General features: G+C 44.4%; 1 protein-coding gene across 1 annotated transcript; it reads right to left on the bottom strand.

Annotated features, from left to right (window-relative positions):
• Positions 1–3,565: 3,565 nt before the first annotated feature.
• Positions 3,566–8,832, bottom strand: LOC149287658 (uncharacterized). The gene is made up of 2 exons (XM_089492508.1): positions 8,669–8,832; positions 3,566–5,019 (listed from the first exon to the last, which is right to left on the bottom strand). The coding sequence occupies exons 1-2, from the start codon at positions 8,715–8,717 to the stop codon at positions 4,034–4,036; spliced, it is 1,035 nt and encodes a 344-aa protein (XP_089348634.1). The 5' UTR covers positions 8,718–8,832; the 3' UTR covers positions 3,566–4,033.
• Positions 8,833–14,521: the final 5,689 nt, after the last annotated feature.

Raw genomic sequence — 14,521 nt, 5'->3', positions numbered from 1 at the left:
TAGAAAGAGAAAAATCAGTAAGGAAGAAAAATTGTGAGACAAAGAGATCCTCACACACAAAGAAGCAAAACAGCAAAGGGATGAGGTGTGTGATGACATGTATGTGCCCATGAAACCACTATGTGTGTTGTGATCAGTGGTGTGACACTGAAAGTCAGCCTTTGCTTAGATGTCTGAGTAACTGTTTGCATATGATGTGAAAAGGGCTGATGTGAAAGTGTAAAGGCAGGATTACTGCTGAACATAAAGAAAGCAAAAATAACGACCATGGAGAAGCTGCATGAATTTAACTTAGACTGTGAGGAAATCACAATAGTTAAAGAGTTCCTGTACCTTGGATCAAGCATTGATCAGAATGGAGACTGCAGTCAAGAAATCAGAGGAAGACTAGGAATGGGGAGGTCAGCGATGAAAGAACTAGACGAGATCCTAAGGATAAACAACTGAGCACTAAAACTGGAACCGTCCAAGTCATAGGATTCATCATCACTTTATACACATGTGAGAAATGGACAGTTAAGAAAGCCAACGGGAAGAAAATCAACTCATTCGAGATGCGATGGTGGGGAAAAGTGCAAAGGATCCCATGGACAGCCAAAAAGCCAAACAAATACGTTCTAAAGCAGATCAAGACAAAACTCTCTCTGGAAGCCAAGATGACTAAATTGAGCCTGTCGTATTTGGACACATCTCAAGAAGGCATGACTCATTAGGAAGGACAATGATGCTAGGAAATATAGAAGGTAGAGGAAACCGCATGCCCAATGGGTAGAGTCAATAATCGGACCTGAATCTGCAGGACCTAAGCAGAGCAATGGAGGACAGGGGTCTTGGAGATGTCTCATCCACAGGGTCAGCTTGAGTCGGGGGCCTCGGGACCAGTTTAAGGGCAGTTAACAACATGTATATGATGTGACAATGACAGACTCGAGTCTGTAAACAGTATGATGTAATCTGATTTCCTTATTCAGCTTCTTCAGAATATTCCAAATGTGTTATATTTTGTAATTAAATGAAATTTGCAGCAATATTGTACTCTGGTTATTTGGCTTAAAGGTCATACAACAATGAAATACTACATTAGCCACGCAGAGAAGAAAGTAAGGGGGATGTTGAATTGTGTAGACTAGAAGATGGTGGAGAATCTGGGGCACTGGTGGCGCAGTGGTTAAAGGTCAGTGCTGCAGCCACGGTTGTGAGTTCGATCCCAGGCAAGGCTCCAAGGTCCACTCAGCCTTCCATCCTTTCGTAGGTCAGTCTAATGAGTAGCCAGTTTGTTGGGGGCAATTGGCTTACAGATTGTAAAGCATTTAGGGAGTGCTGAGTGCACTGATAAGCGGTACAGAAATGTACACGCTATATTTCTAATGCTATAACCAGGAGCCCTGGTGGCACAGTGGTTAAATGCCTGTACTGCAGCCACTCATTCAAAAACCATTAGGTTGTGATTTCAAGATCAGCAAAAGGGTTTAAGCTTGACTCAGGCTTGCATCCTTCTGAAGTTGCTAAAATGAATACCCAGATTGTTGGAGGGAAATTAGCTTACAGTTGTAAACCACTTAGACATTGCTTACGTGGTATGAAGTGGTATATAAATGAAACTTGCTTGTTATTTTTTTGTATATTTATTTATTTAGCGTATTTATTCTTTTCTCTTCAGCCACAAAGGATCCCAGGGCAGCTTACAGATAGTTAATCAGACAATTCCCTGCCCCTCGTGTCTAAAAAGACACGACACAAAAGAGAAGTGAATGGCAGTGGGAAGGGGATCAAGTCAAGCAGGTACTGCTGGTTCTTCTCTCCCTTCAAGACTAGGGCAGAGGCGTTTGGAATGAAGGCATGACCTCTAAACCTAATTCCCAGTTGCCAGGGGATTGCCAGAATTTTGAGGCCCCTCCGTCTCCCTCCTCTTGGCTTTGGCCTAGGCTTTGGCTCTTCTCTCCTCCCCAGAGCCCCTCCTCTCAGGACCCCAGAGAAAACTCCCCTCCCCTCCCGAAAAATGTTGTTTCCAATGCAATTGAACCCTATTTGACACCAGTTCTTAAATCCCTCCACTGGCTGCCCATTAGTTTCTGGGCAAATACAAAGTGTTGCTTTTAACCATTAAAGCCCTCCATGGCTTGGGTCCTGACTACTTGCGGGAGAGCCTCCTCCCATACAATCCACCGCAGACTCAGGTCCTCTGGGAAGAACCTGCTACAAATCAAGAAGACCAGACTTTCAGCAGTGACCCAGAGGTCCTTCTCATCAGCTGCTCCCAGGCTCTGGAATGACCTCCGGATGAGCTCTGTCATATTTCCACCTTGGAAGCCTTTAGGAAGGCTATTAAGACTGATCTCTTCTGGAAGGACTTTCCAGACTAGATTAGATCTACTGACTTGTCTCCCCCTTCCCCTGACCCTTGCCATCGTTACTCTTATGGAAATTGTTATTGATGTATCTATCGTTCCTGCCCTTTCTTCTCACCTTCAGAAAACGATCCAATTCTTGCCTGAAAAACCTTTTTTATTGTATTGTGTTTGGAATGTTTTAAATTTTCTTGCTGTTTAATAGCTTTTTAGGAGTTGATTAATGTTTTCATCATTAGGAGGAGGCTTGGGGGTTTTTAATAGTAAGGAGCATCAGACTGAAGTCACAATGGGACAGTCTCAATCCTTCAGGAAAGAAGAATCTTCCTGAACTCACAATAGTCCAGTCTCAATCCATCAGGAAAGGAGCATCAGCCTGAGGTCACAATATGACAGTCTCTATCGTTCAGGCAAGGAGCATCAGCCTTAAGTCAAACTGTGCCAGTCTCAATCTCTCAGGCAATGAGCGTCAGCCTGAGGTTGTAATGGACCAGTATCAATCCTCCAAGTATGGAGCACCAGTCTGAAATGACAATAGTCCCATCTCATTCCTGTAGGTAAGAAGCACCAGCCTTAAGTCACAATAGTCCCATCTCAATCTGTCAGGCAAGCAGCATCAGACTGAGATCACAATAGGACCAGTCTCAATCCTTCAGGTAAAGAGCACGAGCCAATAGTCCCGTCTCAGACTTTCAGGCAAGGAACCTCAGGGTGAGATCACAATAGTCCTGTCTCAATCCTTAAGGTGAGGAGCAGCAGACTGAGGTCACAATGGGTCACAATATGTCATAAATCCCTTTATTCATGCATTTATGCACAGGGATTGCTAGTTCCAGGCTGCTGCTGGTGCTTCTTATTCCACTGGCGGCCTTTGAGGGAAAGGAAGGTATGCTCCGGGAGTTCAGCAGCCTCCCCTTCTTTCCCTCCTTTCTTCCTTTGAGGAGACCACAATGTAGCCCAAGGTGCAGCACTGGATTCAGGAAGGAAAGGCTGTAGTTGGAAATAAAGCTCTCTGTGTACCCTGTATATTTGTGTGTGTGTTTGTGTGTGTGTTTGCCTCTGCTGTTCTGATGGCTGGGAATGGAGCTGAGGATTGAGGAGAGAAGAAAGGGTCAGTTTTCGGCAAATTCAGAACTTCTGTGCATCAAAGAGTCCAGTGTGTTGAAACAGCAAAGAACTTTATTGAGAACACATAGAAATTCAGTGTTTAAGCCCACTCCAATCCAAACAATACATTAAAACTCCAAAACTTTAAATATCACCCTCTTCCAATCCTAGCCCCCAACTCCAGTTCCCACAATCCATGCCCCACAGGTAACAAGGTCCACTTTGCCATTCCCAGAAACTAGCCCCTTCTGTTAATATCTGTCCCCAACTTTCTTCAGCCAACATCTAACAGATTGCAAAAGTGATCATTCCCATAACTATTCCAGCCAGTGGCAACAAATCCCACCCCCCATCTACCTAACATATACCAAGACCCACAATCCCCAGCCAAATTTACAACCCAAAGTAATTATCTATACAATTAACAATGAAAACCTTAACAAAATGCAACCTTAAAACATAAATAGACATATGGACAGACAAACCTTAAAAGCAAAATCACAAGGGCCTTTTCTTAGCACCATAGGATTGAAAATATATTTTTTGTATTCCTTCTTGACAATAATAATACTATTAGTTCAACACTGGGATTTGTGTGCCTTCTCTCCAGTGTGGCCTCTCTGATGTGTCAATAGGTATGCCTTTGAAGAAAAACATTTCCCACAATGCTGGCATTTGTATGGCTTCTCTCCTGTGTGGACTCTCTGATGTTTCACTAGGTTTGACTTGCAAGAAAAACATTTCCCACAATGCTGGCAATTGTATGGCTTCTCTCCTGTGTGGACTCTCTGATGTATCACTAGGTTTGACTTCGAAGAAAAACATTTCCCACAATGCTGACATTTGTATGGCTTCTCTCCTGTGTGGACTCTCTGATGTGTCACTAGGTGTGACTTGTCAGAAAAACATTTCCAGCAATGCTGGCATTTGTTTGGCTTCTCTCCTATGTGGACTCTCTGATGTCTCACTAGGTGTGACTTTGAAGCAAAACATTTCCCACAATGCTGGCATTTGTATGGCTTCTCTCCTGTGTGGAGTCTCTGATGTGTCACTAGGTGTGACTTTGAAGCAAAACATTTCCCACAATGCTGGCATTTGTATGGCTTCTCTCCTGTGTGGAGACTCTGATGTCTCAGTTGGACTGACTTGTCAGAAAAACATTTCCCACAATGCTGGCATTTGTATGGCTTCTCTCCTGTGTGGACTCTCTGATGTGTTACTAGGTTTGACTTGCAAGAAAAACATTTCCCACAATGCTGGCAATTATATGGCTTCTCTCCTGTGTGGACTCTCTGATGTTTCAATTGGGCTGACTTGTCAGAAAAACATTTCCAGCAATGCTGGCATTTGTATGGCTTCTCTCCTGTGTGGAGTCTCTGATGTGTCACTAGGTGTGACTTGTCAGAAAAACATTTCCAGCAATGCTGGCATTTGTATGGCTTCTCTCCTGTGTGGACTCTGTGATGCATGACTAGGACTGACTTGTAAGCAAAATATTTCCGACAATGCTGGCATTTATGTGACTTCTTTCTTGTGTAGACTCTCTCATGACTGACCAATTCTTCTGTAAAGGAAGACAATGACAGACAAGACTGAATCTCAGTGTTAAGAGAGGAAAGTGTTACCCCAAGATTTAGCCCCACGTTCACCCCTCCCTATTTGAGATTAAATGAATAAAGTTGGTGTGAGTGACCTGAGCATGATTCTGTTCTGGATGCCCCCAAATCCATATAATGATTGTATCCTTACTCATAGGAACGACCAAAGAAAAATATTCCATTAAATATATGTAAAACTATTTTAATTGAAAAGTGTCATCATTTCCTGTGAGACTGCCATAGAGTGTTGAGTCAGAGCACATGGCATGATGCAAGCTAACTGCAGAGGATGCTTCATGCTGTGTGGCACCAAGGGATGACTCTGAAGTTCTGTGTGCTTCTGGGCCTGGTATAGTTGGGATGAATCCCGAGGTCACTGTTGCCTCAATCTCTCCTTTGAGCTAAGTATGAAATTCCCCTAAAAGCATATCACTTGTGAGTGTCCTCCCCAGACTCCAGCATTTCGAGTGACAAAGGGCCCCTGGAATCAACCATGGAGCTAAGCAAGCTCAGGTTGGAAAAGAAACATGAGAGAAAAAGGAATTTTTGTGTTACCCTTTCCTCTCTTCATAGACATTGCTCATAATTGCTAAATTTAACCCTTAATATGTATGAAAACAAGGGCCTGATTTCAAGCTCAGTTCTTAAGTTCAGTTCTCTACATGGGGCTACCTTTGTACCAAGTTCGGAAGCTTCAGTTATTTCAAAATGCGGCACCAAATTGGTTACCGGAACATCTAGGTCAGACTGTATAACACCAGTTCTAAAATCTCTATATTGGCTGCCAATTAGCTTCCAGGCACAATACAAAGTGTTGCTTATTACCTTTCCCTACACAATCCGCCCCACACTCTCAGAACATCTGGGAAGAATCTATTAGATTACCCAAAGGTCAGGCTAAGAACAACTTTCCACAGAGCAAAGACGGCCATGGCCCCCAAGTTATGGAACAACATGCCGGAGGAGATCCATCTTAACACCACCTTGGATGCTTTCAAGAAAGCACTTAAGATGGATCCCTTCCGGCAGGCTTACCCACCTGACCTCTTCTAAAGAACTTATGGGAAAATCCCAGTTCTGATCACAATTGTGCATTTTAAACAATGTTTTTATTTGTCCCGAATTGAATTTTTGGCGACTTGTTGTTTTACTGTGTGTAAATTGGATGCTATTGTTGCTTTGTGGCTATTTTATGGTTGTGAAACCACCTTTATCCATCGGGAAATATTATTGTTGTTGTTGTTGTTGTTGTTGTTGTTATTATTATTAAAATCTGTCCGGTTGGTGGCTGCCCCCAATCTCCAATGTCCCTCTCCTGGCCATTCCCAGAGGTCCCTTCCTGTCCACAGAGAGCTACGCAATGCTGGCTTTGCTCCTGCCTTCCCCTCCTTGATCCCAGAGGCCTAGATTCATAGAATCATAGAATTGGAAGATACTACAAGGGCTAGCTACCTTGTCCAACCCCATTCTGCAATGCACCAATCAAAGCATCCCCAACAGATGTCCATCCAGCCTCTGTTTAAAGGAAGGAGACTCCACCAAAATCTCCGAGGGAGTTTGTTCCACTGTCAAACAGCCCTTACTGTTAGGAAGTTCCTCCTAATGTTGAGGTGGAATCTCTTTTACTACAGTTTGCATCCATTGTTCCATGTTCTAGTCTCTGGAGCAGCAGAAAACAAGCTTGCTCCCTCCTCAATATGACATCCCTTCAAATATTTAAACAGGTCTATCATATCACATCTTAACCGTCTCTTCTCCAGGCTAAACATCTCCAGCTCCCTAAGGCGTTCCTCATAGGGCATGGTTTCCAGACCCTCCACCATTTTAGTTCCTTTGGACGCGCTCCAGTTTCTCCACATCATTTTTGAAATGTGGTGCCCAGTATTCCAGGTGAGGCCTGACCAAAGAAGAATAGAGTAGCACTATTACTTCCCTTGATCAAGACACTATACTTCTATTGATGCAGTGTAAAATCGCATTGGCCTTGTTAGCTGCTGCATCGCACTGTTGACTCATGTTCAACTTGTGGTCTACTTGAATATGTCTAAGACAAGGATGGGCTACTGTTGGGGATTGGGGGGGGTCACATTGGCCCCCAGGGTATCTCAGGGGCAACCGCACATTCTGTTGCTTTAAAATAGGAATAATGTTTTGCCCCTCAGTATCCCATTGCATCCCTTTGGGGAAGTGGAGGCCATTTTAACACTCTTGGGCCCTCTCTGAGCCACTGCAGGGCCAAGGGAGGTCTTTTCCCCAAGAAGCCTCTGCAGAGCCTCAAAAGGCTGGAAGAGGGCCAAAAAAAGTAGGAAACATACTCAGAGATGTGCTGAATACCATTTCTGTGAGAAATGCATTAATCCCCATGCTGCCTTCCCACCAAATCCTAGAAATGGTGTGATATCTGGGGGCGGAACTAAGTTTCAGAATTAGAAAGTCCTTTGCTTGCACCAAAAGGTTTATTGAGAAATCAGGCAGAAGCGTCCATTAACACGTCTAAGCAGTCTCTGAAGCTTTGAAACCTTTTTCTTCCATCATTAACTACCTTCACACTCCTCCGTTTTCTTACCCCTTCAGCTGCTAAACAGCCCGGGTACCTCTTGCCTTCTTTGTCCACCGTTCACATATGCCTCTCCCCTCAGGGACATGTCTGCCACCCAAAGCTCACAAACCAGTCAGTTAAGAGCCTCCACAACTGCTTCCTTTCCCCAAGCTGTTCTAGGCCCCACTATCCTTACCAACTACTTAAAACTACTAGCATTTAAACTACTAACAATTCCCCCCTAAACCCCAATACCATTCTGGATGAACCCCAGAAGCTGGTTCTGACAATTGGCAGTTTACAATGGAATATTTAGAATCCTTATAAAGTGGAGAGCAATAGTGCCTCACTAAACTACAAATTCAAATATTCTACAGATGTTGCTATCATAATTAAACTACGCTTGGCAGGGATCTAGGACTCCTAGTAGACCACAAGTTCAACATGGGGAAACAGCGTGATGCAGCAGCTAAAAAGGCTGCATCAATACGAGTATAGTTTCTAGATCAAGGGAAGTAATAGTGCCACTCTATTCAGCTTTGGTCAGGCCTCACTTGGAATAATCCTGTGTCGAGTTCTGGGCTCCACAATTCAAAAAGGATGTTGAAAAGTTGGAACATGCCCAGAGGAGGGCAACTAAAATGGTGAAGGATCTGGAAACCATCAAGCCCTATGAGGAGCAGCTTAGAGAGCTGGGTATGTTTACCCTGGAGAAAAGAAAATTAACAGCAGATATGATATCCATGTTTAAATATTGGAAAGGGTCGTATTGAGGATGGAGCAAGCTTGCTTTCTGCTGCTACAGAGAAAAAGAGACACTACAATGGATGTAATTCACAGAGAAAGAGGTTCCACCTAAACATTAGGAGGAACTTTGGGACATTAACAACTCTTCGACAGTGAAATGTACTTCCTTAGAGTTTGGTGGAATTCTCTTCCTTGGAAGTCTTTAAACAAAGGCTAGATGATGCTTGGAGTGTGTATTCCTGCATGGCAGAAGAGGGTTGAACCTGATGGCCCTTGTGGTCTATTCCAACTCTATGATTCTATAATGCTAGTGGATTCCGGTTCCTTACCCACAGAGGCCACGTTCTCATAATTCTCCATCATTATATGATTGTACATAAGTCTCTGCTTCTTCGTCAACAGTTTCCATTCGTCCTCAGTGAAATATACAGCCACATCCGCAAAGGTCACCTGCAACAGAAAACAGCCCTCATCCAGAGAGTGTCTAAGGAAAAAGGGGAGGAAAGCACATGGTGCATCCAAATATTATTTTATCACTTCAGAATTCAGTCCAGGAAATAAACTTTAAATTCTGTCAGCAAGAAAAAAGCTACTGCCTTTGAAATCCAGTTTGTCTTAAATCTTTTCAATATAATACACAATATAATTTAGGCCATGGGATATTGATGATGGATTAGGATACTAACTATCCCAACACGTACAATACATTTAGCCACCAAAGAATTATGGTGCATTTAGACATTTCTTGCCACATTTGAGAGGCAAATGTCATTTTTAATCACAGTTCTGGGGAGTACTCTGGCCTTGAGGGCCACTGGGCCCACCCCATATTTAGATCCAGAGATTTTCTCCCATAGCCCCCAACATTTCACAGATTGGAAAAGCAAGACACATGTGGACAAGCAACCCAGAAGGCAGTGAACATGGCCAAAGTTGTTTGTGAGGAAGATCACACAAGCTAGGAGGGGCACAGGAGTTTTCTTTTGCTTCAGCCTCCTGGGAAGGGCCATATACTCCTTCTTTCCTCACCTCTCCCTCCTTTTGAGTTGATGGGCTGCAAACTCAATAGCACTCAGGAACTGAAGCGAGCTGAGAAAGGGGAAAATTGGAGGAAGAGAGAGCAACCGGGACATTTTTAAAGTTCTCTGGAAAAGTGGGGTGACAGAGGATTAACCAGGACTGTCTCTGCCAAACTCAGACAGTATTTTATTTGCTTCCTTTCATAAACTGGCCCAGAAGTGATACAGATGAAGTTATTAGGATAGTGACTCACCAAAGAGCTGTTGTACCTCGGCAGCCTCTTTCTGTTGGAGCCCAACTCCCTCCGCTTGGCCTCTGTGTCAGCCATCAGGTGGGCAGGGGGTCCTGGTGGTCTTGCACTTGGTCACTTCCAGGAAGAGAGGCCCCAAAACCGGGTACAAGGAGGGCGAGATGAAGTTCCTGAGAAAAGGGCCCAGGGTTAGGATTGGCTTGGCAAGAAACCCAGCAGCACTCAAAGACACAGAGAACAGCATCGTGCTGGTGACATACGCAGGTGACATATGCCTCCTTTGGGCCAACGGAGAGGTGGGTATAACCTTCCTCCTTCTCCACCAAACAAAGCCCACTGGACCTAGCATAGATTCCCTGCAGCTCCCCTACACAACAGATACTCCATGCCTTCTTAGAGTGGTAGGGGATTAGGGGATGGGGAATTGGAGAGGGCCCTGGTTATGTCCCCGTAGATAGATGTGAAATGAGTGCATCATAAATAAATAAATAAATAAATAAATAAATAAATAATCTGCTGAAACTTCCATAGTTCCCCGATGCTTTTCCCCATCATCAGTCACTTTCCCAAGAAGGCTGCATCCGCACTATAGAAATAAAGCACTTTGACACCTCTTTAACCACTCAGTGCTATGGAATCCTAGGATTTTACCTTTGGACATTTAGCCTTCTCTGCCAGAGAGCTCTCATGCCACAACAAACGTCAAATCCCAGGATTCCATAGGATTGCACCAGAAGAATTAACACACTTTAGAACTGGATTATTTCTGAATCAGCTGTAAAAAGGTAGAAGCACCCATGTCTTGTTTTTACCCTCCTAATAGTGGTTTTCCTTTAAAAAAATAAGTAGTATGTTTTAGTCTCTAATCCTTATTTTTGTTGTTGTTGTTTCTTTCATTCTTGGTAATATGAGTTATACTGGTCTGTCTCCTTCCTTCTTGCCTGAAAATCTATTAATAAGGAAACTAGGGAGACTTTTAAAACCTCCCAAAGGAGCTGCTTTTGGGCTTTTTGGGAGGCAATCCTCCTCTTAAAAGCCAAAGCCCAATGTTTGTGAAGAAGAAGAATAAGGCTTGTATTAAAACTAACCTCCCCATTTCTGATCCCTTTTAAAACTCAGTTTCCCCAGAAGGACCAGAGCTGTGTAATAAGAAAACCCTCTCAGAAAAGAGACACAAAAGACACACAAAGTCGGGATACAGACCGCCGCTTTGCGACAGTCTCCCGCCGGCGCCATTTGCTCTGTGCGGGAGCTGCAGCAGCCAAACCGCGCGGCTCCCGTGCGGAGCAAAAAAGAAGCTCAATTTCGGAGCTTCTTTTTGCGGCGCCTTTATGACGTCACAAGGCTATGCATCCAGTACGTAAACATGGCAGCCCCCATGTGTACTCTATACTCTATACGTACTAGGGTTAGGGGGGTGCGGAAGCACCGCCCTTTCCTAACCCCAGTACGTATAGAATACGTACTATATGGCGGTTTGTATCCCGCCAAAGAGACACACTTCCTTCCTTTTGGCCCAAGCAGCCTGACCTCCTTCTGACTCTGGAGCCTCAGGAGAGAAAGAGAAGCTTCTGTTCAACTGAGGCTCAGAGTAGGTTCCGGAACATTGTCCACAGTCACAAACAGCATACAAAATGGCTGCCAGAACACAAAATGGCCACCTCCGCCTCAGCGCTTGGCAGTTGGAGGCCTTCTGGGAACCCAAAATGGATGATGAAAGGGCTCCAAAGTCGGAAGGGACCCCAAACAGGATTTCCAAACCTTAACAACACCTAAAATGCCAAACGAAAAGTACATTCCCAGAGTTCCATAACACTGAGCCATGGCAATTGCACTGGTGTAAAACAGGAATGCTGGAGCAATGCTAGTGGGGGTGGTGGGGTTGGGGGTGATGGTGATTAAGGTGTGGTGGCAGCCTGATATCATCATCATCATCATCATCATCATCATCATCATCTTCATCACTCCCACCCCCACCACTAGCATTTCTACAGCGTGAGAGCCACCATTAATAGCATTAAAATTCCACTTTGGGGAATCACACTCTCCCACCTTCAGAAAGAGTGGCCCATGCCTGGAAGACCTGCTGGGCCTCCTTCCTCCCCTCCATGGTGGCAGTGGCCAAAGCAAAGCAGCAGCATTAGACCCAAGCCAGGCCCAGCCAGACCTCAACGCAGCAGGGAATCCTATCGCTTCCAGGCCTTGTCCCTCTGCTGCCGCTCCCCTTCTTCCCTCCCTCCCTCCCTTCCTCCTTGTCTCTGTCTCACTCTGTGCTCCTTGCAGCAGCCTTCCTGGGATATTCAGTGTTCACATCCTAACAAAGGGGTTTCTGGCCTCATCAAGGATTTGGGGCAAACTGGATCTGAAAGGCAGTAGTAGCCTTTTCTGTTGCCAATGGGATTTAAAGTGTATTTCCTGGACTGGAACTCCCAGCATCCACAAGGCCAGAGAGAGGAGGGGTCCTGCCCTGCAATAAGGCCCCTCCAATCCCTCTGAACGAAGGACTATAATTCCCATGTCTTCTTGACCAGATACATTGTCAATAGCTTTCTTTCTTTCTTTCTTTCTTTCTTTCTTTCTTTATTTATTTATTTATTTATTTATTTCTACCTAGCTGCCTTGTGTTAATGGTGTTACTGCTCTTGTTGTGTTTGTGTGCTTTCAAGTTGTTTTGCAAATGTCTCCCTTTGAGGCTGAGAGAGTATGACTTCTTGCCTAAGGTCACTCAGTGGGTTTCCATGGCCAAGAGGGCATTTGAACCCTGGGCTCCAGGGTCATAGTCCAATGCTCCAGCCACTGAACCACGCTGTCTCTTTCTTGAGGCTTTGTCGTTTTTTGTGGAGTGGCTCCAAGTCATTGCCGACTTCTGGGGAGCCTTTCCTGAGGTTTTCTTGACAAGAGTTGTTCAGAGGAAGTTTGCCATTGCCTTCCCTGAGGCTGAGAGAGTGTGGCTTCTTGCCCAAGGGACCCATCTGGTTTCATGGAGGAGTGGGACACTGGACCCTGGCCTCCAGAGTTGTAATCCAACACTCAAACCACTGCACCTCACTGCCTCCCATTCCCATGTACAACCTGGGAAATAATTGCAGACTTTTTTATGTTCTTCATGTGTGTCTTTAAGTCGTTTTCAACTTATGGCAACCCTAAGGCAACCTTATCTTCGGGTTTCCTTGGCAGGTTTCTTCAGAGATGGGTTGCCATTGCTATCCTCTGAGGCTGAGAGAGTGTGACTTGCCAAGGGTAACCTAAATCCAAAACACACTGCAGCAATAATCCAATCTGAGACCGCTTTAACTGCCCTGGCTCAGTGCTAGGGAATTCTGGGAAATGTAGTTTTGTGAGACATTGAGCCTTCTGTCAGAGAGCTCTGTTGCCCCAATAAACTCCAATTACCAGGATTCCTTAGCATTGGGCCAGGGCTGTTAAAGCGCTCTCAAACTGGACTATTGCTGCCGTGTGTTTTGGACCTTTCTTGGCCACAAACTGTCCATAGCCTGCAATGCATCTCCTATTTCTGTTGGCAGTCCCTCCCTCCCAACACTTTCTCAGTTCCCCCCAAAACCAGCGCAAAGCTGGCAGATGGAAAGAGGTTTCAAAGCAGCATTTAAATCTGCCATATTTTATTACAAATCTAAATGTTCCAAATGCCCATGAAATAATAATAATAATAATAATAATAATAATAATAATAATAATTTGATACCCCTCTCTTCAACCAAAAGGCTATCAGAGTAGATTACAAATTGTTAATTAGACATTTAGACATTATGGCTCTTAGCCCAACAGACCCTTAACTTCCTTAAATCACGCTGCCATCATCCAGTAAATTATAAAAGGGTTTCCCTTAACCTACACTGGGACCAGTTAAGGAACCTTATTTCTCCTTCTTTACTGATCTTCCCAAGCATCAACCGATCCAAGACACGTGGAAAAGGAGTTTAGAGTAGTAGATACTCCAAGGAGGTGTTTATTATAGATAACAAAATATAACTGAAATATAAGTCATACAAGATATTAAGAGTCTTGCAGGTACAATATTTATAAGTATAAAATATTCAATTCATACAAGCTATTAAAGAAATCAGTAAACCTAAGTGTCCAATTCTGAGCCTAACTTCCAAGATCCGCTCTTTAACTCTCTCTCTCGATCTCCAACCGACACAATTCCCCCAACTGTCTCTTGGTCTCTCAGGCCTTATATCTCCTTCTCACGGAAGCTTCCAGAAGAACCTTTATCTTGCTCTCTGATTGGTCAAGAGAGCCTTCCGTAGCAGTGATGTCATTCTGCATTTGCATAAACCTCCCTTTTCTGCCTGAAGGAGACCTCCATTGACTGGAGCCCAGTCATTACACTTGCCCAAGGCAAGGCTTGCACCTATTTCCCAATGTTGTTCTTGGGGTCTGTCTTCCAGTTGTTTCCAGGTCTTATGGTGACCTTATGGGAGTCTCTGAAGGGGTTTTATTGGCAGATTCCTTCAGAGTGGGTTTCCCATGGCCTTCCTCTGAGGCTGAGAGTGTGTGACTTGCCGAAGGCTTCAGTGCTTTTGGAAGCCTTTTTGCTTTATCTTCTAGAAGGCAGCTGAAGTGTTGCTTCTTGCACTGAAGAATGAGAGGAACATTATGGCATCCAAAAGGCTAACATTCTTTGGAGTTATGTCTGATAATATGAATATATAGGATTGCAATACCTGTTCATTCATTAAAAGGTTTATAGTGCACCCCATATCATAGAATCTCATAGCTATGTCCCTTAATAGCAGTTAACCAAATTAAACAGTATATAAGACAAAAACATGAAACAAGCTAGAGAAGAGGGCTCTGGGTCACCACCCGGCCCTTCCATGGTGGTGGCAGTGGGGCCCTGCAGGCTGAGTTGGACAGGAGGCCTCTGGTGCTGCTCCTCTGCCTCCTC

Source organism: Sceloporus occidentalis, unplaced genomic scaffold, assembly GCF_023333645.1.
Source record: "Sceloporus occidentalis isolate IW3139 unplaced genomic scaffold, rSceOcc1.0.p SCAF_57, whole genome shotgun sequence".
Lineage (NCBI taxonomy): Eukaryota > Metazoa > Chordata > Lepidosauria > Squamata > Phrynosomatidae > Sceloporus > Sceloporus occidentalis.
Note: the sequence above shows the minus strand (reverse complement) of the source record. Positions and strands in the feature narration are given on the sequence as shown.